This window comes from Tenrec ecaudatus, chromosome 3, assembly GCF_050624435.1.
Source record: "Tenrec ecaudatus isolate mTenEca1 chromosome 3, mTenEca1.hap1, whole genome shotgun sequence".
Lineage (NCBI taxonomy): Eukaryota > Metazoa > Chordata > Mammalia > Afrosoricida > Tenrecidae > Tenrec > Tenrec ecaudatus.
In genome coordinates, this window is record NC_134532.1 from 6,127,939 (window position 1) to 6,152,723 (window position 24,785).

General features: G+C 43.4%; 1 protein-coding gene across 5 annotated transcripts in view; it reads left to right on the forward strand.

Moving 5' to 3' along the window:
- The first annotated feature begins 20,534 nt into the window (after nucleotides 1-20,534).
- The window catches only part of RAPGEF2 (Rap guanine nucleotide exchange factor 2), a 277,405-nt gene continuing 273,154 nt past the window's right edge, over nucleotides 20,535-24,785 (forward strand). For all 5 annotated transcript variants that reach the window (XM_075543647.1, XM_075543643.1, XM_075543645.1 and 2 more), the window contains exon 1: nucleotides 20,535-20,658. In XM_075543647.1, coding sequence (XP_075399762.1) covers nucleotides 20,590-20,658 — 69 coding nt within the window. In that variant the 5' untranslated portion in view covers nucleotides 20,535-20,589. The remainder of the gene's footprint in view (nucleotides 20,659-24,785) is intronic.

Consider the following 24,785-nt stretch of genomic DNA (forward strand, 5'->3'; position numbering starts at 1 on the left):
TATGTATGAATTGTGATAAGAGTTGTATGAGTCCCTAATAAAATGTTTTTTTTTTTTAAAACTTAAGATAACTAGGGAGATCCTAGATGTACATTGAAGAAGAAGTTGACATGGTGGAAAACAATGAATGCTTTATAATTATTATTTTTTAAATGTAGTTCTCTTTTAAAAGATCTTTTTCCTGGGGCAAGTTGGGAGTGCAGGAATTGGTAAGGAATGCAATATTGATTTTTCAACTCAAAGTTTAAGTTTTGTAATAGTTTTTTAAAAGTATTACCCCCACAAAAAACATGTTTGCCATTGTTTAGTGTGTTGAAAGGCTTGTAAATACAGCTGAATTGAGAAAGTGTAACCTTTTTTTTTCTTTTATGGTTTTAAATTTCATCAAAAAGTAATCCTTTCATTATAGTCGACCTCATTATCCTCAGAAGGCCAAAGTTCATTGAATGATACTTTGAAGATGATACTCAGGAATGATATGATTCAAAACAAAAGCCACTGCCATCAAGTAGATGCTGACTCATAGTGACCCTATATGATAGCATAGAACTTCCCTTGTACATTTGCAAGACTAACTCTTTACACGAGTAGAAAATCTCGTCTGTCTCCTGCTGAGCTGCTGGTGGTTTTAAACTGTAGCCCAAAACTTAACCATTGTGCCATCAAGGTTTCTCCACATGTGAAGGGTTATTTACTTATCTAGAAAGCTTCTTTGTCTCTCTTTAAACTACAGGTGTTAATCATCATTACTCTGTGACTTCAGAGGATCTTTCTAGATCTAAAGAGAGATTTAATTATCTAGAAAGATCCTCCGAAGTCACAGAGTAATGGTAATTAACATCCTAAATTGAAAAGAGAGAAAGGCTCCCTATTTAATAGAACAAAGCAATATCCTCTCAAATGAACTACTGAAACTTAGATATGCAAAGCAGTGCTATTGTGGTAACAAGCAGGTGGTATTTTCTTTCTTTCTTTTTTTCATTTAACACAGAGGGCGAGTAATGATGAGTTTCAAGTCCACACATAAATAGTAGAGAGGGGAAAGGGCAAAATATAACTAATGTGCTTTAAGTGGGAAAGGATGCATAGACTTGGTGAGGGAGATATTTGCAAGTTAAAGGTAGCCTCTCTTTTTTCTTTTAGTTTTTGTCTCTGTGTGTTTCCTTCTTCAAAAATTAAACAAAAACTAGAAAAGCTTAAGAAGAGGAGCATCCAATCAACGGTGGTTAATAATGTTCCACAGCATTATACGTTTTATTTCATCATTCCTTTGCAACCGGGTGCATTAAAGGTTGCTCTGGTATGCTAGTCTGTAGTAGGTCTTCAATACATCTTTGTTAAATAAATTAATTCCTGATCAATCCATAGAAGTCCAGCACATGTCACACTCAAAAATCCACTGCCATCGATTGGAATCTGACTCATAGTGACCCTATGGAACAGGGTAGAACTGCCCCCTGTGTGTTTCTAAGACTGTCACTCTTTGTGGCAGTTGAAAGTCTCATCTTTCTCCTGTAGAGTAGCTGGTGGTTGCAAACTGTAGACCTGTTGGTTAGCAGCCCTATATGTTTCCACTACAGCACCAGGACTCCTACTAGCCCCCTACATGGAGGGAAGTTTTAGATTTTCTAAGTGATGGACACTGGGTAAGGAAGCCCTGATGGCTACTCTTTGTGCTGCTAACCACTATGTTCCCAGTTTGAACCCACCAGCCACTCAGCAGGAGAATGACAGGGCTTTCTATTCTTATAAAGAGTTACACTCTCAGAAACCCATGGGGCAGTTCAACTTTTGCATGTAGTGTGGCCATGAATCAGACTCGACTCAATGGCAGTAAGTTCTGAGATGCAAATAGTGAATGTCCCAATTGAGAAATAGTAAAGAACTTCAAGACTCATTCCCTACTAAAATACAATTTTATTATTATTTAATACGATTTAAGCAATATTATTTATCTTCGTTTGAATTAATGTTTGGAAACACTTCCTAAGCTTAGGTATTATGTGAAGAATAAATGGGGGTAAGGAGGTATAGAGAATTTGAGGTTTCTAAACATTAGATTTCTACCACAGGAAAAAACCTCACTAAACTCACATCATCCTGTCAGTCCTGGATCATAGCAACCATAGAGGAATGACAGGGATCAAACCACCCCCGCAAATTCCTCATTTACATGTAGAAATAAAGCTGGCCCTGTTTAAAAGTCAATATTTTCCAATTGACAAACCAATGTGTCATCTAAAAGCTAAATAGACATATTAAAAGGGTAATGTAATGAAGAGGTATTGCTGTAACCCAGGCGGGGACGGAGCATGATCAGGAGGAAAGTCAAGGGAAATAGAGGAAAGAGCTGAGAGGCAAAGGGCATTTATAGAGGGCTAGACAAAGACATGTACATATGCAAATATATATATGAGGATGGGGAACTAGATCTACGTGCCTATATTTATAGATTTAGTATTAAGGTGGCGGAAGGACATTGGGCCTCCACTCAAGGACTCCCTCAATGCAAGAATACTTTCTTCTATTAAATTGGCATTCTGTGATGCTCACCCTCCCTACACAACCACTGAAGACAAAGCGGGTGAATAAGCAAATATGGTAAGGAAGCTGATGCTGCCTGGCTATCAACAGAAATAACATCTGGGGTCTTATAGGCTTGAAGATAAACAAGCAGCCATCTAGCTCAGAAGCAACAACGCCCACATGGAAGAACACACCAGCCTATGTGATCACAAGGTTCCGAAGGGATCAGTTATCAGGCATCAAAAAACAAAAAAAATCATATCATTGGGTGAACAGCTCCATGATAAGATCACTGAGGACAAACAGATGCATAAGCAAATGTGGCAAAGGAAGCTGATGGTACCTGGCTATAAAAAGATATAATGTCTTGGGTCTTAAAGGCTTAAAGGTAAACATGCAGCCATCTAGCTCAGAAGCAACAAAGCCCACATGGAAGAAGCACACCAGCCTGTGTAATCACAAGGTGTCGAAGGGATCACGTATAAGGCATCATCAGAACAAAAAACCTTACCATAGTGAATGAAGGGGGAAGTGCAGAGTGGAGACCCAAAGCCCATTTGTCAGCCACTGGAGATCCCCTCACAGAAGGGTCTAGGGGAGGAGATGAGCCAGTCAGGGTGTGATGTAGCACCGATGAAATATACAGCTTTCCCCCAGATCCTAATTGCTTTCTCCCCCCCAACTACCATGATCCGAATTCTACCTTGCAAGTCTGGATAGAGCAGAGGCATTTAAGTGGGAAAGGATGCATAGATTTGGTGAGGGAGCTATTTGCAAGTTAAAGGTAGCCTTTCTTTTTTTCTTTTAGTTTTTGTCTCTGTGTGTTTCCTTCTTCAAAAATTAAAGCCATCTTCCTGCTCTCTGCTCGGACCTGGCTGCTGAGATCATGGCTGTCCTGGAGGTGAGCATGCTACCATAAAATGTGTCTGACTCCTTTATTTCTCTCTCTCTCCTATCTTCTAGGACTTTACTGTGATCTCTAGATTTTATAACCGTACAATTGTTCCTACGGACCCCCATGGATGTTAGAGGCAGGTTTACTCTAGCAAAGAAAATGTTTTAAAAACATATTGTTGAGAACGAGAGGGGTTGGAACAGAGATCCAAAGCTCATCTGTAGACACTGGAACAATTCCCCCACAGAGGGCCCACAGGGAAGGGATGAGTCAACCAGGGTGTAGTAAAGCATCAATGAAACTCATTATATTCCTCTGGTTCCTTGAGGCTCCCTCACCCCCCTCCCCACTGCCATGATCACGGTGCTGCTTCTCAATTCGGACTAGACCAGAACATGTACACAGGTATAGGTAAGAGATGGGAGCTCACGACACACAAAATCCAGGAACAGGAGTGGGAATAGTGATATCAGAGGGGAAGAGGAAGGAAGTAAGGGGGAACTGATCGCATAGATCGACACAAAACCATACACCCCCTCTAAGGGGGAAGAACAACAGAAAACATGGGGGAAGTGAGGCAGTGGTCAGTGTGAGAGATGAAATAATAACAATGTACAATCTATCAAGGGGTTATGAGGGTGGGAGGGAGAGAGGGAGGGGGAAAAGAGGAGCTGATACAAAGGGCTTAATAGAAAGTAAATGTCTAGAAAAGAATGAAGGCAACATATATACAAGTTTGTCTGACGCAAGTGGATTGTGACAAGAGTTCTAAGAGTCCTCAATAAAATGATCTTTTAATTAAAAAAAGAAAATGTTTTGAAAATGATGATGGCAACACATGTACAATGTGCTTAATACAATTGGTGTATGGACTGTTATAAGAGCTGTAAGAGCCTCCAATAATATGATTTATTGAAATTAAAAGAAATTGCCTTATTACTTTCATATTTCATTAATTCAGTTGAGTCCCTCATGTATCCTCAGAAGAAACTGTTATGCAATTTTTGAGATTTTAATGGAAATAATCTTTTCAGAAGATCGATTAGACTTTGTTTTAAGCCCTGGCTACACTAAGTTATATTTTGAAAATGCATCAGTTTTTGTCATACTCCACGTCTTTCTCAATTCAGGAGAAATGATGAAAACTAGAGCAAATTCATTTTAATTAATATTCTCATAAATCTCTCGAGAAAGCATTGTAATTTCCATTACTATTTAAGTGCTTTTGGAACCACAGGGAACAACATTCCCCTGCTTAACTACACAGTTAATAAAGTAAGTGCCATAAATATGAGTATGGTGTTTGGATTTGGGAAAATGGTTAAATTTACTAAATGTTGCTTGGGTAAGAAATTAAGACTTCTAGACTCCACTGCTGATGGGTTCCATTCCAGTGCCACAGAAATTCCCAGAATAACAACAGACTGACAAAACTTGTCTGTCTGATTTTATATTTGGGAGACAAGTAGGAAAAGAAAAAAGGAGAAAAAAATTAAGACTTAGGCTCTCTCTACATGTTGTTCACATTTTATGAATTAATTAGTTATCTACAAATTTAAGAATGAGGATGAATTATCCCTTTCTGTGGAATATGGAGGCAAGCATAGCATAATTACAAGAGTGAGTCGACTATCTCCATAGAGTCTAGAGGAGGGGCCTTCAAACGTTTTAAACAGGGGGCCAGTTCACTGTCCCTCAGACCCGTTGGAGCGCTGGACTATAGTTTAAAAAAAACTATGAAATTTTTATGCACACTTGCACATACCTTATTTTGAAGTAAAAAAAAACAAATGGGCAAAAACACCCGGTGGTGTCCTCGGCAGGCCACATGTGGCCCATGGGTCGTAGTTTGAGGACACCTGGTCTAGAGCAATATTTTAGTCTGGATGTATGTAGGACAGATGATGTATTTTGTGGGGAGGGAGGGGGGAGAAATGGGGAGGAGATATCAGGGGCTCAATTAGGAAGAAAATGCATTGAAAATGATGATGGTGGCATACCTGCAAATGAGCTGGACACACTGGACGAATGTATGGATTGGGATAAGAGATGTAAGAGCCCCAATAAAAATATTTTTTAAATTGTATTTTGTGTTACAGAATGTCCTACAATCATAGAGACCAGGGACAATGCTTGAAAGCTGAGTGATCAACAGGGTGACAGTCACCCTGCCCATTCTAGGAGTCAATTCCTTATCCATCTTGTTGTATACGATATAAGAAATCTTATTCAACCTTAAAAAAACAACACATTAATATAAACCTAGATTTTTTGGGGCTCATATTACCCTCCTGTTATGGTTCATAAGGAAAAGATGGCTCATACCATGGTCACAGCTCTTTCCCCTTCCATATATACATGCATCTAAGTCACTGCCAACTTGATTTCCAACTCACAGTGACATCGTTCACAGTGAAGTCCAAAACAATAAAAAACAAAAACCAGTCTGAGTGAAAAGCCTGTGTGTTTTGGAAAAGAACAGCTCCACAGGGTTTTGGACGGCTGTGATCTTTGGTGATTCCTGAGCCTTCTTTCCAGGTGCCACAGGGGGAATTCTAGCCTCCAACTTTTCGGGCAGTGAGTGAGCACCTAGGGATTGGGTAAGATGCTCCAAACCACATTGGGCTGTCTTTCCTCAGTCCCCTGTCAGGCCCGAGTGAAGACTTAGCAATCCCAACCCTGCAAGACTTAGAAGGATCCCTGGTGGCATGGTAGGTTAAACACTGGGCTGCTGCTCTCCCTCCCTTCCCCTCTTTCATTCTGTCTCCATCCCACTCTCTCTGTTCTGAATTATCAAAATCTTAAAAAGGTGTATATATTTCTCTGCTATGCTGGTGCTCTGAATAATAGTTTGTTTTGTCATTAGGGCTCTCTATCGACAGATGCATCTGTAAGTGCCTCCAATTTTCAGAAGCCATACAAACCATCCCTAACACAAGTCCCAATAAGATAGCAAGTCTAGGGGAAGTGCAGAGTGGAGACCCAAAGCCCATTTGTCGACCAATGGAGATCCCCTCACAGAGGGGTTTAGGAGATGAGATGGGTCAGTCAGGGTGCGATGTAGTACCGATGATGAACACAGCTTTCCCCAAGATCCTGGATGCTTCTTCCCCCCAACTACCATGATCCGAATTCTACCTTGCAGGACTGGATAGGACAGAGGTTGTACACTGGTGCATATGGGAGCTGGAGGCACAGGGAATCCAAGGTGGATGATACCTTCAAGACCAGGGGTGTGAGGGGTGATACTGGGGGAGTAGAGGGTGAATGGGTTGGAAAGGGGGAACTGATCACAAGGATCCACATGTGACCTCCTCCTTGGGAGATGGATGGCAGAGAAGGGGGGAAAGGGAGACTCAGAATAGGGCAAGATATGACAAAATAACAATCTATAAATTATCAAGGGCTCATGAGGGAGGGAGGGGGAAAAAAAGAGGACCTGATACAAAGGGCTTAAGTGGAGAGCAAATGCTTTGAAAATGATTAGGGCAAAGAATGTACGGATGTGTTATATACAATTGATGTATGTATACGTATGGATTGTGATAAGAGTTGTTTGAGCCCCTAATAAAATGTAAAAAAAAAAAAGAAAAGATAGCAAGTCTACATTTCAACAAATTCAACCTCAAAAGATCAATTCACTACTCCTCCCTTCTGCAAAGTAAAAGGAAACCACATGAAATGCATAAACCCCAATTAGTAACATCAATAACCATTTAAAAACTTCTGAATAAGGATTGAATTTAGACATTATTCAATTAGATTTCCTAGGAATGATAATGGTACTATGATTATATAGCTAAATGCTCTCGTTAATAAGCAGTGCTGGCTGAAATATTTAGCTGTTTAGTGTCTTTAGTGTTATGATGTCTGTAACATACAAATTGCCCGATAAAAAAGTATATTGTGAACATATCTGCATACATGTACACATACACACACATTAGAGGTTTAAAAAGTTTGAGTTATCAGGCATCAAAGAACAAAAAGCCATATCATTGGCTGCACACCTCCATGATAGGATCGTGGAGGACAAATGGGTGCATAAGCAAATGTGGCAAAGAAAGCTGATGGTTCCCGGCTATCAAAAGAGATAGTGTCTGGGGTCTTAAAGGCTTGAAGGTGAACAAGTGGCCATCTAGCTCAGAAGCAACAAAGCCCACATGGAAGAAACACACCAGCCTGTGCGACCACGAGGTGTCAAAAAGATCAGGTATAAGGCATCATAAAAAAAAAATTCTTACCATAGTGAATGAAGGGGGGAGTGCAGAGTGGAGACCCAAAGCCCATTTATCGCCACTGGAGAGCCCCTCACAGAGGGGTCTAGGGGAGGAGATGAGTCAGTCAGGGTGCGATGTAGCACTGATGAAGACTACAGCTTTCCTCCACCCCTCCCACTACCATGATCCAAATTCTACCTTGCAAGTCTGGATAGAGCAGAGGTTGTACACTAGTGCAAATAGGAGCTGGAGGCACAGGGAATCCAGGGTGGATGATACCTTCAGGACCAGGGGTGTGAGGGGTGATACTGGGAGAGTAGAGTGTGAGTGGGTTGGAAAGGGGGAACCAATTACAAGGATCTACATGTGACCTCCTCCCTGGGGGATGGACAACAGAAAAGGGGGTGAAGGGAGATGCCAGATAGGGCAAGATATGACAAAATAATAATCTATAAATTATCAAGGGCTCATGAGGGAAGGGGGAGCGGGGAGGGAGGAGAAAAAAGAGGACCTGATGCAAAGGGCTTAAGTGGAGAACAAATGCTTTGAAAATGATTAGGGCAGGGAATGTACAGATGTGCTTTATACAATTGATGTATGTATATGTATGGATTGTGATAAGAGTTGTTGGAGCTCCTAATAAAATGTTAAAAAAAAAGTTTGAGGTAAAATTCCATTAACTTTTACTTCCATTTTTACTCAAACCTGTTGAAACCCCCTTGTACGTATGTATGTATGCATATAAATACTCAACATATCTGACAACTGATTAAACATAGGAACTGAACTTGAGAGAGTCAAAGATGACTTTGGTTTTGCCTGCTCAACCAGGAGGATGGCAGTGCAATTCTCCTAGAATTGGGTATTCTCTGAGAGAAGATTTTTGAAGGGAGGTGTTGAGCTCAAATTTGAACATTTGCTCCTACTTCATTGAGTAAGAAGACTATCCTTTCTCCATTAAATGACTGCTGTTGTTAAAATGCAGTACATATACGTGTTAGTCTAGGTAGAGAAACAAATACACAAACATGCATACGTTTATAAGACAGACCTTTACATACAACAGGAGTTGAATTGGTGTGCCAGGGAAGTGATATTTCCCTAACTCTATAACACCTAAATTTTTAATTTCAGGAAAAAAGATTTTGTTTTTATTCTTTACTTTCATAGTTATCAATAGATATATTAATATATACATTTAATTAAATGTTACAAAAACATCACACTCAGTGTTATAGGGTAAGTTCCTAGTTGTGCTTTTAGTTAGGGGACAGTTTGGGACTGAATATTGAGAAAACATCCCAGCCCAGCAGGGTAAATCCATAAATCAGATAATATCCCATATATTCATTACCAGTCTATAAATTCTTCTTCAGACTTACACAGCACCTGCAATAATGCTGAATGCAGGAAGAAAGATCACAGGTCAGTGGGTGGAAAGTCTTGTGGATCCAGTGGCGGTGGAAGCATCTCAGCGCTGGTTTGGGTCTCCACGTGGTTCCTTCAGCTTCAAAGCTCTACTGTTGCTCCATGTGTCTTGCCTGTAGGAATGTCTTGCAGGGAATGAATATGGGTCCTGACTCCAGCAAGCTATTTATCTCCTAAGTACCTCCAAATGAGGGTGAGTTGCACCTGATTGACTGGCTAAATTTCACCCCTTACAACAGATTATGTAACTATCATAATATATAAAAAATTATTTCTAGTCTCTTCTACTGATTTATGTGCCTATCTTTTCACCAATACCACACTATCTAATTTATCATAGATTTTTAGTACATCTTGAAAAAGAATAACTAGAATCAGCTTTCAAGAGATCCTTGTGGCACAGTGGTTAGAGCACTTAGCTGCAAACCAGAACATCAGTGGTTTAAACCCTGTTACATAATCTCAATTTGTGAAGGGGTGGAGTCTAGCCTGTCAATCTGGTCAAAGCTTGATGACTTTGTATGGAGGCATGAAGGAAATAAATAACTCACTGGAGGCCAGATACATTCTCTGCTAAACATTCCTGTTGACAAGCTACATGGAGCCAAGATGATGGAGCCTGAACCCTGGAGCTGGAGAAGCCATGTGAAGACCCTTGCCAGTGCTGAGATGTTTCTACTGCCACTGGATCCACAAGACTTTCCACCTACTGGCCTGTGATCTTCCTGTATTCGGCATCATTGCATGTGTTACATGAGTTTGGAGAGGAATTTATGGACTAGTAATGGACATACGGACTAATACAGGACTTATGGACTTGATCTGGATTGGACTGGGATAATTTTCTTCATATATAATTACTCTTTATATAAAACTCTTTCTTTTACACATATGAGTGCCTATGAATTTGTTCCTCTAGTCAATCCCGGACTAACAAACTATGGTACCAGGATTGGGGTACTAGTGAAACAAATCATGAAGATGGAGAGTGGATGCTTGTTTGACCTCTGCCTGTTGGTAGTTTTTCTTCTTTGGCTAGCCAGAGGTCCGATATGGCCACATAGTTTACTGGGTTGTTTTCTAGAAAGCATGTGGGAATTTAAAGTTTTGATTCCTGGAAATTTAATTTGGGTAATCCTGTCTAAAATGGCAAAAATGAATGTGATTAATGCACATTTTGATCACCATTTGGATTTCCCAGAGGCCATGCTGCTTAATGAAAATGGCTGACATAATGTCAAAATGACTGACAGAAAGCCTGGCCCGGGCACGATGCAGTCAGAGGCCTAATCCCATATTTTGTATCAACAGAATAACATATAAGGATTAAGATAAAACAGATAAGATTGAATTGACTGTTTTAAGAATTGAGTTTAGTATCTCATTCAACTTTGTTTGTACTGATTTCTTCTGCTATTGTTTAAATAATGATTGATAGAAATGATTGGGAAGTATGAAAATAGAGAGTTTGTAAGTCTTGCCTTCAACCATTAAAATTTGAATCTTTAAATGGGTTTAGGACATGCCCGCAAAGAAGTCTCTGAAAATATAAGACCCACCCAGTGTCTTATGTGCTCAAGAAATTTGAAGATGAAAGACTTTCTTAGGGGGCTGTTGACAGATTGAAGGGGGAAAAAAAGGAACCTTTGGATTTTTGAATTTTGAATTAGTGGTTTGTGCTTGAGGATGGAAAAATCTGGAACCACAAAGAAACTCTCCTCTCTAGAACTGAACATTAAAGGGAGCCAGTAGCAGCCTGAAATGCTTGCTAGGTGACCACCTGGATCAACTTGTTGAGTGGAAGTGGGAGAAAAAGAGCAATAAAGAGATGGTCTGGCCACTGACACCTGTGCACCTTGTTCACAGGGATGAAAGTTTCATGACCTAGCCCAAGGGGGCTAGGGTTGTTGGGAATTTGTGATAGGGGCTATGGTCTAAAGGAAAGGCGACCAGTGGGCATCCTGGTGGAGCTAAATGAGGCAGCCTACATTGAGTTGGCCAGATCCCAGCCAGATGAAGATATTTGAGTGTGTGAACTGGTGCATATTGCTGCTGACTTTATGGATGGCCTGCCCTGATTTGATTTTGCTTATAGATACAGGCTCACAAGGTTCCAACTGGAATGAAGATTCTTCACATCAAAGAATATGATTGTCTTCTCAGAGCACTGGGTTGATTAAGTGGGCAGTATAGAAATTGGATACCCAAAATTGGGAGGATAAAGGCATGAAGTGGCTGGCTTAAAACTTTCATAGGTGTGGGAATATATTCACAGGATTATAGGATATGTTCATTTAACTGCAATTATTAGGCAAAAGAATATTTTTATTTTGTTCACTTATAAAATACTATGTTTAAATGAGGCTTTGGTACATATTGAGTTGCACTTTAATTTTATCCTGTTCGGTACAGGTATGATTTCATGAGTGTTAAAAATTATGATGACTAAAGAGTTGTGGGAAAGTGTCAAGTTAAAAAGGGGTGGTCTGTGGCAGTTACATAATCTCCCATCAACTTCTGAAGGGGTGGAGTCTAGCTTGTCAATCAGGTCACAGCTTGATGACTTCATTGCACTCTGCTACACATTCCTGTTGACAAGCTACATGGAGTCAAGATGATGGAGCCTGAGCCCTGGAGCTGGAGAGGCCATGTGAAGACCCATGCCAGTACTGAGATGCTTCCACTGCCACTGGATCCACAAGACTTTCCACCCACTGGCCTGTGATCTTCTTGCATTCAGTACATGTGTTGCATGAGTCTGAAGAGGAATTTATGGACTGGTATCGGACTTATGGGCTATGTGAACATTTTTCTTGCACAACTAGGTCCAAACCTTTGTACCTCTTCTGCATATATAAGAACGATATGTTACCAAAGGGCTTAAGTGGAGAGCAAATGCCTTGAGAATGATTGGGGCAGGGAATGTATGGATGTGCTTTATACAATTGATGTATGTATATGTATGAACTGTGATAAGAAGTGTATGAGCCCCAATAAATTGTTAAAAAAAAAAAAGAAAGGAGGAGAAAAAAATGATTAGGGCAAAGACTGTACAGATGTGCTTTATACAATTGATGTATGTGTATGTATGAACTGTGATAAGAATTGTATGAGCCCCAATAAATTGTTAAAAAAAAACACACCACCACCACACACACACACACACACACACACACACAAAACTAAAAAAATATGTATGGATTGTGATAAGAGTTGTATGAGCCCCTAATAAAATGTTTAAATTAAAAAAAAAAAGAACGATATGTTACATATGTATTCCATGCTGAAAGTACTTTGTTTCATTTACTTGCTTTGTAATTGTGATATATATGTTTCAAACATCTCCCAAATTAAGTAGGAGAATGGTGACCGAATGCCACCAGGAACCCACAGTTTCTTTCTGGAAAGAAACACGAAAAGTAGCAGAACTTATATCCTGACCCCCACCTCTGCCCAACACCCATAGTTGCCTGTCCTTCCTTACTTAGGTTGCCTCTATGGCATTGTCTATTCCCAGCTTTGCATGAGTTGACTGGACTCAGAGAGGAAATGGTGTGGAAGCCACGTCTCACTTTCTTTGGCTATAAAAAGGAGAAGGAAAATCCAACTCCACATCTGTCCAAGTTTGATTCCTATGAGGCAAAGGTTATTCCTATGAGGCAAATTTTCTTTACCCTGCCCTGATACCACCCATCTTTTCCATGTCCCTCTACTTTCCTGCTGGGTTCCTTAATCCTTTGCAATGGCCACAGAGAACTCGTAGACCATGCTCAGAATTATGGGTGGTTTATTAGGGAAGTTAACAGGTTACAATTCAAGATCATAAAGAAGTATAAGGACAAGGCCTTTTTGTCTGCAGCAGAGCCTCTTCTTAGCCATGCTAGTAGGCATGCCTCTTTCTCATCCTCAGCCATAGTTCTTTATAAGAGGGGCCCTGGTGGTGTAGTGTGTTACATGCTGGTCTGCTAACTGCAAGGTCCACAGTTCAAAACTACCAACCACTCAGTGGAAGAAAGATGAGGCGTTCTACTTCTTAAAGAGTTATAATCTCAGAAAGCGCAGATTATGTCCCCTGCCCCCCACCCCCATCCCTGGTAGTAGTAGTCCCATCTGACCAGGTGGAGTGATACACTATGAGCTTATATTGATTGGTGTGTGCCTTGATTTAATCATATATATATAGATGTGTATACCTTGATTTAATCGTGTGTGTGTATACATACACACACAGATGAGCTCTGATGACAAAGGCTCATTGCTTGTTGGTGAGATAAGCAGAAGATGGAAAGGAACTCTCTTCTAAATATATTACATCACTTATCACAGGGCAATATTTATTTCATGTAATAAGTAAAATGTTTGCGTAAGAAACACAGCCCAAGATGACCAGGGCATGACAATTGCAGCCTGCCTCCTAAATGCTCAGAATCTTCTGATTTTTTTTTTCTGAGCCATTTCTCATGTGCTATCGTTACCTAGTCTCTGTATTACATCTCATCCAATTTTCATATTTCTCTCTCCATGCCAATAACTTGCACTGTTTCTTTCAGGACTCTAACTTTATAGATCTACCACTTCATGTTTAACGCTTCAACTCTCCACCAAAGCAGTTTGATTTTCTCCATTGACTCCTCTCCTTTAGAATTTCCTGTTGCAATAGAAGGAACCTTCTGATAGTTAAAACAAAACTGGCAAAACAAACAAAAAGCTTCATTTTCTTTTCAAAACAGGCCTTCTGTATGTGTTTCTCATGCCCTTGTTTGCCCTTTGCTTCGTTCGCCTAATTTAGGTTTGTCAGTGCAATGCATAACACTTGTCGCCATTTATGTACACATGGTACTTAGTACTAGTCTTGGATTTAACAAATATTAAATAATAATAACTTTAGAGTTATTATTAGCATTGGCATTTAAAAAAATCACAGCTGGCCAAAAATAATGTTCCCCTCCTCCTCACTGGGATCATCTTGTCTGATTTTGACACTCCTATAGTAGCTAGCTGTCACACAGCACACTTGCATTTAACCTTGAATGCCACCTGGAGACCTGGCAATCACCGTGGCTGCTTTTCTTCTTTGGAACACAAGTTCTGTACCGTATGTTTGCTTGTGCATGCAATTATAATGGTTTATAACCACCTTAACATAAGTCAAGAAGTCCAGATAAATGTATAGGAAAATGTACAATGTTCTATTACAGCAGAATTACATTCCAGTATGCCCTGGTGGAGTACTGATTATGTGTGGGCTACTAACCACAAGGTCAGCCATTAGAAACCACCAGGTGCCCCTCAGGAGAAAGATGAGGCTTTTTAGTCCTGTAAAGAGTTATGGTCTCAGAAACTCACAGAGACAGCTCTACTCTGTCCTATAGGGTCATTATGTATCGGCATCACTTAATGGCAGTGAGTGAATGAGAGAGAGACTATAGGGAATCTCAGTCGTACAGTGGCGTAAGTGTTAGACTGTTACCTTAAAGGTTGATGGTTCAAATTTAATGGCTGCTCTGAGGGAGAAACATGAGGCTGAATTCACCTCCTATGGAAGGGTTCTTCTCTGTCCTATCGGAGCTCTATGAGTTGCAATCAACTGCATGGCATGGCTTGGTCCTAGTCTGGTGCATATGTGTGAAATAGAAGGTTACCCCCCCCACCCCCACCCTGCCCATCAAGATCCCCAGCATGGACTTTAACTGGTTATGTATTAAGTGGGTGGCGATGTAGTAGTATTTGTATGTTAGGTTCAAAGTTAAGTCCTAAGTCTGGCTTGTTTCCGGTCTTTTAAAATATATTAATCTATAAATCTTACTTACACCCCTCTTCTTAAAGTTAGCATGCAGATTTCAGACCACGGTTCCATAAGGCAATTCATAAAAATAAGTGCCAGACAGGAGGCAACAACAGAAGGAATTGACCTAGACTTACCTTTATGTCAGTGAAGTTCTTACTTATGTGGCAGCATCCTCAACTCTGACTTCATTATGTTTCCTGTAAAATCAAACCCATGAGTCTGATTCTAACTGTAGTTTGATACACTTTATCTAACTTGTTTCTTTACACTTCATCTAACTTGTTTCTTTGTGGGCTATATGAGGAACATACTGTTATCTTTTCCTGCATAGTGGTAACTGTATCCCTAATTGGGGTCTCTCTGGAATGCTATTTTCAGGTGAATACAATATTTCCTAGTGGAGTGTACCCAAGGAGAATGGTGCAGCATGTGGACTACAGCTTTCTCCACTCTAGCCATTGTTACTGATTTGACTACAGGAACAAAAGCAATTGCAAAACAATGCTTGGGGGAAAGAGGGATACTTGCTAGGGCTTTCTGGAATGGAATGCAGACTCAGCTTTAAATTTTGATTTCACCAAAGTGCTGTAGCAACCTGAGAATTGGTAACCAGAGAAAGCTCTTATTTTAGCAGAGTAGGGCAGCATCTTGGATGCTTTCCCACCTCCTCCACTCATTTCTCAGGTGAGGTGAGTAAATGAAGCTGGTGCCTGGCCCATGAAGCCATCTCCCAGAAGGAGTTGAAAGAGACGATGTTTGTCTTACTCACCATTGGTATTCCAAGCATGTAAATCAGTGCCTGGCAAACAGTAAGTACAAATAAATATTTATTGACTCATTGAACAGGAGGCACTTAGTATGCTGTTTGGACAAAAGGACTTTGGATACACCAGTCCTGAAACTTGTATAGTAGTTTGATTTGAAGGCATTAGTGTATGCGTGTGATTTCAAGTATTTTACTTTACATTTAACAATACCTCCCGATACTTTAAGTACAGCAAATATTTACAGACATACTCGATTTTACTGTTGAAAAGATCAAAGATTTTCCAAATTATAAGCAGAATGGCATAAAGGCTTTGAAATGGATTCTGGACTTCTGATCCAGTACTCTGTCTATACAATAATGATTTCCTAGTTAATAATTGTGGAAAGAAATGATCATTTCATTTGGGCCTTTATGGGACAGCACAATAGACGGCTTACTGTGACTATGACTTGCTGAGGCAAACTGGCCAAACGTGTCGACTGCTCTCTCCCATGTTGCACCCTGGGAGCTCAAACACGCAACTACTAAGAACATAGCAATGTGTGCCACGTATCAGATGCCCTAAATGATGTGACAGTAAGCACGTTGACATATGTAGATAAGTAGATTATAGTGGGAGTTAGCTTTAATTGAAGTTAAATGATAGCTTCGAAGTTGACAGTTGAGTTACTCATTTTGTTGGTAGATAAGACATACACGAAGTCATTGGTACAAGCTCCTCTTCAAGGACAGCACTTGGAGAATAAAAGAGCTAGGTTACAGCTATAGCACAACTTTGGGCCTGTGTGTTGTGGATGAGAGGGCTCAGTGTCCATACTTCAGAGGACTCAGTAGCCCTCTGCTGGTTTACCCTTCTCTGTGGGGAAAGGAGTCCCATTCTCTCTGAGCAACCAGAATTCTGTTGCCAACTGAAACCTGATCTCTCAAGGTTGGCCCTTGACCTGAGAATGGCCGATCTAGGAGTGTGATGTTTGGATGGGATGTGCAGGCCAAGGACACAATGTCCCCAAGTGAGGGAGTCTTCTGGGTAGGGATGAAGCTGAGTTGGAGTATGACTTTCGGTAAGACATGAACACTCCTTACTTCACCTTGTTCTAGTTAATGTGTAGCTTTAAGCATCTACCATAGGCTATGCAAGTCTCCATTTGTTAGCTTGCCCTGGCTTCTTCCACAGTTAAAGACAGGCCTGGAACAAGGGCAGGTCATGTAGCCTATTTTTATTTTAGTTTCCTCACCTGTAAACAGGTGGATAATAAATTCCATTAAGTTCAAAGTATTGAGATGATGCAAATGATTGTCAAAGACCCACTCCACTGGTTGAGTACCTAAGAGGGGACTTCAAAAAGTTAGTGGGGGGGGGGATTCCCCCCATTATCTTTGGATTCTATTTTTCCATGAACGGTTTGGAGCCCCTCATACTAAGGCTGAAGAACTGTGCCAAGCAAGAACTTTACAGTTTCTGTATTAGATCCTTGTCAGTCTTCAGCATATGCAACTTTTATCCAACTTTTATCCAGGGAAAAACAGATTAAGAGAGTCAAGTTTCTCTCCCAGGCTGCCCTTTCCTACCTGGGCGACAATGGGGTTACAAGTGAGATAATGTAAAAAACCTCATACACATACAGGGTAACACTAGTCAGGAATTCATGGGTTCACTTAATACATGTTGAGGCACAAGGCAAAACTCACTGACTTCTGAAGGTTCTATTACGCTAAAAGGGAAATAAACAATCAATAAACAAGTAAAATGGTGAACAGATAGTGGTAAATAAAGCAGAGAAGAAAAAATGAACTTGTGGAGCTATAGAGAAGGCGGTATTTGGATTAAGAAAGATACGAAGGCGAAGGGCCACGTTCCGTTTTGTTGTTTTTAATAGAATTTTTGCAATGGCGGTGTCTGGTAGTGGGGATAATACAAAGAGAGGAGCAAGGGAAAGACTGTGAGGTTGGAGTTTGCCTCCTGTGTTATCGAAATAGCATGAAGGCACAAGTGGCTGGGACCAGGAAGCAGATCCAAAGGACCTTTAAGGATGCTGTTTTTTACCTTCCGTCAGACGGGCAGCCAGTGCACAGTTCTGGGCAGCAGAGTGGCTTGAGATGGCATACAAAAGAGGACTCTGGTTGCTGTTTGGAAAAGTAAACTGCTAGGATGCACTGCAGAAGGAGGGACATGCAGTTACTGCAAAGTTCAGACTAAAGACAAGGCTGGCTTGGCCTAGGGGCAAGGGAGTGGAGACGGTGGGTAAAGGTTGGAGTGCCCACATGTGCTTGAACCGACAGATTTTATTGATCCTTATGGGGTACAAGAGAAATAAAGGAGTCCAGGAGGAAGCTTTTTCATTTGGGTAATGGGAAGGGTGTGGATGTTCTGAACTGGAACATAGAAGTGAGTGGAGCCTGGTTTGTGCACGTTCATTCTGACATGCTTGCTATGTCAAGTATAAGTTCTTCCACTTCATTGGGGTAAATTCTTTCTTCTCTGTCTCTTCAGAGAGGCATTTATCCATCAAGTTCCCTGGTTCTCATACAAGCAGTGTGATATTATAGAGAGGGAGCAGTTTCAATCTGAGTAATTGACTCAGATTCAGTTTCACAGAGCCAGAAAGGGACTGCCCATCCCTAGAACGCCACATAATCTCTTCAGGGCCACATGGGTGATGCCAGGTCCCCACATCTACTGACAACCTACTCCAAATGTTTAAAATAATCTTAAATACTTAAAAAAGACTTTGAACATTTGAAAAGGGTTCACTATGAAAAGTAGCATTTTCTTGTAAGTTAGCATTCATATAGAGGCTTAAAAAACCAAACACAAAACCCAAACAAAACTGACTCATTGGGGAGTGGGCGCAGACAATAATAAGAGTGTGCTACCAGAAGCGAGGACAGTGGTCAAGTGACACATGGGCATTTGTACTGACCTTACACACCAGGACCTGGCTCAGGGCAGCAGACGCAGAGAGCAGACCTGGAGGGTCACATCTTAAGGGATCTGCTAAGAGGTCTGGAAAAAGTTTGTTCTACCCAAGAAAATTAGCCAGATTTGCTAATAAGCCTTTCTAATCCTTTCACAGAACTCGCATCCGGATCTCTTGCTAAGGACCCCATCACCTCTAAATCTGAACATGTCTGCACACCTGGGGGTGGTCTTGAAGCTGACCTTGAAAGAGACACCCTTCCAGTCCTTAGTTTTCAGGGTCATTTGCAGGCAGGGGGTGTGCCAGGATCTTCCAGTCAAGTTACAAATAAGCACAAGGTAACTAAGAGGCCAAACTCAGAGGCTGCACTTCTCCGGGTCCACGATTCCTCCCCGGGGCCCTTGGCGAGGCGGACAGACGGACGGGGAGCGCCGCTGGGTCTCCCGTGGAGCTCCGAGTGTGCGTGGGCGATTTGAGATTGGGCTGGGGACAGCAAAGGTGGGGACGGAACTGAGAGAGGGGAGTCCTGAGCTGTTCGCCCCGGGCAGCAGGGCTGGAGTCGCTTTCTGGAGGCCAATTATTCTTGAGGTCCGCTCCAGCTCAGCCTGGGTGCTACCCCCCGCGACAACCCGAGTCCCGCGTTTACCTGGTTGCTACCAAAAATGCAAGCGAAGAGCCAGCCGAGGGCGGGGCCCCGGGCGGCGCCCCGGGCGGCGCCGTCGAGGGCCCGGCCCCAGGGCGGCGGGAGGAGCGGTCGTGGGTGGGGCCCCGGGCGGGGTGGGGAGGAGCGGTCGAGGGCGGGGCCCCGGGCGGCGGGAGGAGCCGTCGAGGGCGGGGCCCCGGGCGGCGGGAGGAGCCGTCGAGGGCGGGGCCACGCGCCGCCTTGGCCCGGACCCCTGATGACGCAGCGGGCGCCGACTGGCTCGCGCCCTGTCACTCACTCCTCACCATGGTTGCAGCACAAAGCAACAAGCCCCGGAGGCCGCTTCCTCCCTGAGGAGAGGCTGGGCGGCTGGGGAAGGAGCCGGAGGAAGAGGCGGAGGAAGAGGAGGGGAATCGCGGCTTTCCCAAGCACTCTGTGTGGGAGCTGAGCACGGCTCTCGGCTTTCGCTCGCTGGACACCCGCCGCCGGCATTTCGGACGGGGCAGTCCGCCGCCCCTTCTCCACCCTCCGGGGCCGCGCCAAGAGGAACAAAGTTGTCGAGAGCTACTGGGCCGAGGCTGCGGAGGAGCCGGAGGCGGTGGCGCGGGTCCTGGGCAGTCCCACTCCCGGAGCGCCGATGGGGGGAGGCGGCGGCGCCAGAGCCCGCGGCGGCAGCGCGAGCTGCAGAGGCAGCGGCGCCGGCGGCGGGGCGGCCCGAGGGGATGCCTCAGCAGTCGGGCGGGACGGCCGAGCCCAGTAGACGGAGACCAGGAGCGGCGGCGGCGGCGGCCGAGGCCATCAGGCTTCGCTGCTCCCGGACCTGAACCAAGCCCGCCCGGCCCTTCCTGCGGGCCGACGACCTCGCCGCGCCAGCCCGGAGGACCGGGGCGCGGGAGAGCCGAGCGTTTCCCGGGGACCCGGGTGCCGCGGCGCGCGTGGCTGAGAGGAGGGGGCGCCCGCCGCGCGGGAGGCCGAAGCGGAGGCCCCGCCTGCCGCAGCCCCCCCTCTCCCCTCGGCACTGCTATCTCCCTAAAAATAACTCGGCCCTGCCAGGCCCCGAGCAGCCGCCGCGGTCCCCGCAGCGGAGACCCGGGAGGCGTGTCGAGCCGGGGCTCTCAGGGGCCCGGCGCGCTAGTAAGCCTCCCCCGGCCGGAGTCGAGGAAGCGGGGTTCCCGCCGCAGGGACCCCCGCCGCCGGGCCCGGAGCTGCGCGCGGCCCCGTGTTCCCGGCTGTCCGCGCGCCCGCCCGCCTGCCCGGGCCCGGGCCCCGGCCCCGCCGACGCCCGCAGCGCCCGCGGTCGGGCTGCTTCGCCTTGGCGGGCAGGGCGGACACGGAGGCTGCGCTGGGTGGAGAGGAGGCCGGCGAGGGCGCGGAGCGGCCCCGGCGCGGCCCGCGCGGGGACATGGCGTCCTACGTGGATAACAGCTTCCGCCAAGCGGTGATGAAGAACCCCGCTGAGAGGAGCCCCCAGGTGAGCCCCGGAGCCCCGGCCCCGCCGCCGCGCTGGGTCGCCCCATTTGCGCCCCATTACAGGCTGCGCCCTCCGCGGTCCCCTCCCGACACTGCTCGCCTCGAACCCACGTTTCCATTCCTGACCTCTCCCCTCCGTTTGTCCAGCAGAGGAGGGAATGCTCTTCCTTAATTTCCCCTTTCCCCAGCCTCTTGGGACACTTCTGCGCCTCGAAGTGTCTCTCCTTGCTGCTGGCGCTCCCTACTACCCTGCTCACGGGCACCGTGCCTCTCCTTCAAAGTTCAGTGGTTTGGGGAAAGGTAAAAGGAAACTTGCATGGTTCGGCGAAACAAAAAATCATGATGGCCATGTCAAAGTCCAACATTGGGATGTTTATATACTAAGGGTTTGCTCTTTTTCTTGAAAAAGGGATGCTGGTTTGCATGGAAGGGAAGAAAGGTGAATAGCTAGGCTAGTTCTTTTAGTTTAAATTGCAGAAATTAATTGCAGAGCACGCTTTTTCAGATGCACCCCCGGGAAGGGCAGGCTCCCTGCGGATTTTTTTTTTTTTTTGGTGCTGCCCGACCTTGTCACAATCGGTTTTGTTTGTTAGCTTTTATACCTTTGTTTACCATCAGGGTTATTTTTCGTGCATTCTAAGTAGTGGAACTGCTGATGTGATTGGACTTGGTCGTCTCAATTTGGACTTGAGAAAGGCAAATTTTTAAAAAATGTGGCGGTTTGATTTTCTTTGCTGTTTAGTTGCTGACTGGATAATGACGCATGTTGTAAGCTCTGGGATGGAGACTACAGGGATCCTGCTGCCGACCTTCTTAAGACTAATAAGCCCTCCTGATCCAGGGGACCATCAGGCATTTTAGGAGATAATACTTTTCGAAAGAGTTGCTTGCTTGCTACATGTTGGATGCCACCTGTCCAAATAGATCTGTTCTTGGCCAGTTAATGAGGATTATTTAGTCTGAGTAGAACAGAATGAAATGGAATCATTAACTGGCTTCCTTTTGACCCCCCCCCGAAGAACAGCACCTGGGACCACTTTTGGATTTTCCTCTGCGAAGCCACCACACTAGTGAGGTCATGTACAGATTGTACACATTTACTAAGTGTGTAGAAGATGGACTGTAATTTTACAAGAACATTCATTTCTCACTTGTCTACAGAAAGTTTCTAGCTCACTGAACCAAGAACGTCCAGCTTGGAGCTTGTCCCTGAGCTCCACACCACCTCTCCGTTGCCTTCTTCATTTGTTATTTGCTCTCACATGGTGTGCTGCTACAGCCTTCTGCCCAGTGTGATGGAAAAGCAAATTTCAGTGAGTTCTTTTCAGAAATACTGGTTGAAATGCCAAGGGCAATCACACATGCTGAGGCTATTGGAGCCTAGCGAGGTGGGTCAGAGATGAAGTCCCAGGCTTCACTGCACAGGATATAGAAAGGAAAGTAGTGCCTTTAGCTGCCTAGTTGGAAGAGCAGCAACAGAAACCTGCTATCAGGTGGAGGGTGGGTCACCAACGAGACTGGAAGAGACAAAACCTCCACTGTGACAGCATGAAGATTGTGCCCAGTAAATGAACTGTTACACTCTTCCCGTATCAGGTGTGTAGACAAACTGGCCCAACACAGAATTTATAGCCAGAACAGGAAGGCTTCATTGACAGCCTGAAATCTCACCTGTGTCTCCATCAAACAGTCACAGAGAAAGTCCTAACACAGCCTTTGAACATTCATTTTCTTTAGTGCTGTCGTCTTAAGATGTTCATTGGGCTTTTACTAATGCAGCCCTTTGTGCTTGCTTACTCTCTTCAAGAGAAGGTAGTGAAAAATGTTTTCCATCTTTACCTGGCGTGTCAAAAAATAGCTAATATTTTAAAAGGTTAAAATGCAGGTTTGTAGTAGTATTAGAAGATGATTTTTGTCATATCAGTGTGAATGAGGGGGACTGCGGGGTAGAGACCCAAAGCCCATTTGCAGGCAACCGGACATCCCCTTACAGAAGTGTCATGGGGAGAAGACGAGCCAGCCAGGGTGCAATATAGCACCGATGAAACACACAACTTCCCTCTAGTTCCTTAATGCTTCCTCCTCTCCCACTGTCATGACCCCAATTCTACTTTTTAAATCCAGCTAGACCAGAGCATGTACACTGGCACAGATAAGAGCTGGAAACACAGGGAATCCAGGACAGATAAACCCCTCAGGACCAATAGCTGAGAGTAGCTGTACCAGGAGGGGAAGGGGAAAGGTGAAGGTGGGGAGTGAAAGGGGGAGCCAATCACAATGATCTACATATAACCCCCTCCCTGGGAGACAGACATCAGAAAAGTGGGTGAAGGGAGACATCAGTCATGAAATGAAATGAAAAAATAATTTCTAAATTATGAAGGGTTCATAAGGTAGGGGGGGGTGGAGGGAGGGGAAAATGAGCTGATACCAAGGGCTCAAGTAGAAAGAAAATGTTTTGAGAATGATGACAACAAATGTACAAATGTGCTTGACACAGCGGATGTATGGATGTATGGATTGTGATAAGAGTTGTACATATGAGCCCCCAATAAAATGATAAAAAAATAATCAACATGATTTCATGCAAAAAAGGGAAGATTTTTGTATTAGTGCTTTGTTAATTTTGGGAGTGGGAGCTTTTCTGTTCTGTGTTTTATAAGAACAGCATACTTAAGAATTTGATCCAAGCTCAAGGACCTTAGTTAGCAAAACGTTCCTCTTGTTTCCTTCTGTTCCTAAGAATAGACTCAGCAGTACTGTTTTTTTATTTTTTTATTCTGCTTACAGGAAGTATTTATTTTAAAAAACAAAGACTGGAGGAAGATAATTTTTTGTTAAATTTAGTTTTTTTTCTTTTTACGCTTAACCCTGTTAACATAGTTGTTCTTAAAAAACTTTTATGAAGACATAGTTTCATATTTAGGTCAATCAATTGCCTGGAAGTAATCTCCATGTCAACAGTGTAACCTAAGAAGTTGGCTAGGAGAGAAACTGGGGAGGGTCAGGTGTGGAGGAGGAGGGCCTTGGGGTAAACACAGGGACTTTGATAATTAGAAAGCTTTTCATGTTCCCCTGGAAAATGTAACCCCCCAACACTTACTGTTAGAGAGGTGGAATGATAAAGAGGAATACAATTGTTACCTGAAGTTTTAGCCACCTCATGCATATTCAGTGTTCAGGTAGCTGGTAGTGTTTCACCTGCTATTCTGAGAAGTGGGAGAAAAGGGCTTCTTGAATTTAGTGTGTGTCCCATGCTGTGTGCTTGTAACCTGGCTCAGTTCTAGTCAGTGGGGCACCTTATTCCAAATAAATGCTTTGGAAATTCAGGAGCACTAAAAGTATATATTGATATTTTAAAGCGTGCCTCTGTTGAGAAACAGGCCTCTCAAGTAACTGCTTTACGTAACTGTGTATTTTAAGTGTTTTATGTATTTAATCGTTTAACTGGGAAACTGATCACCAAAGCAATTTAGTGAAGTCAAAGATGTAAATAAATTACAAACAGCTTTATTCCCCCAAGGCTTCACACGATAAAATTATTTTTCTAAACAATTGTATTAGCTTGTTAAGTCCAGACCATTTGAAACTGCTTTTGCAGAAAATGTATTAAATGCATAAGATGGTTTTGGTTTTTCAGGCGAAACAGTTACTGCAGTGTTGTTTCCCTCTACTCTAAAATCTCAATTTAATGTGCCTTTAAACTTGTTGTGAAAGTTACTTAAAAAAGAAAAGAAAGTTACTTCTTTAAAATTCTATGTGTAAAATAAGCCTCCCAAGCCATTCCTTTCTAATTGAAAATCTCACTTGGCCTTTCATGATGGAAACGCTTTTAAGTTATTAAATCTTTTAACTTAGTTGCACAGTGATGACTTTGTCAGAGTCAAGTTCATAACAGAGTGCAGGATGTAATTCTATGCAGAATCGTTCAGTAGAATATGTCATGTGATTATGAGAGGACTGAAAATTGCCGTTCACTTAAACAACTTTAAATTACGAGAATCAGCATTAAAAAGTATTTCTGGCACATCATTAACTTTCAAATGTAGCAAAAGATGGTGCTATTATGTTACATTTTCCATTTGAATTCTTTTTTAAAAATCATTGTTTATGTGCAGACTAATTTTC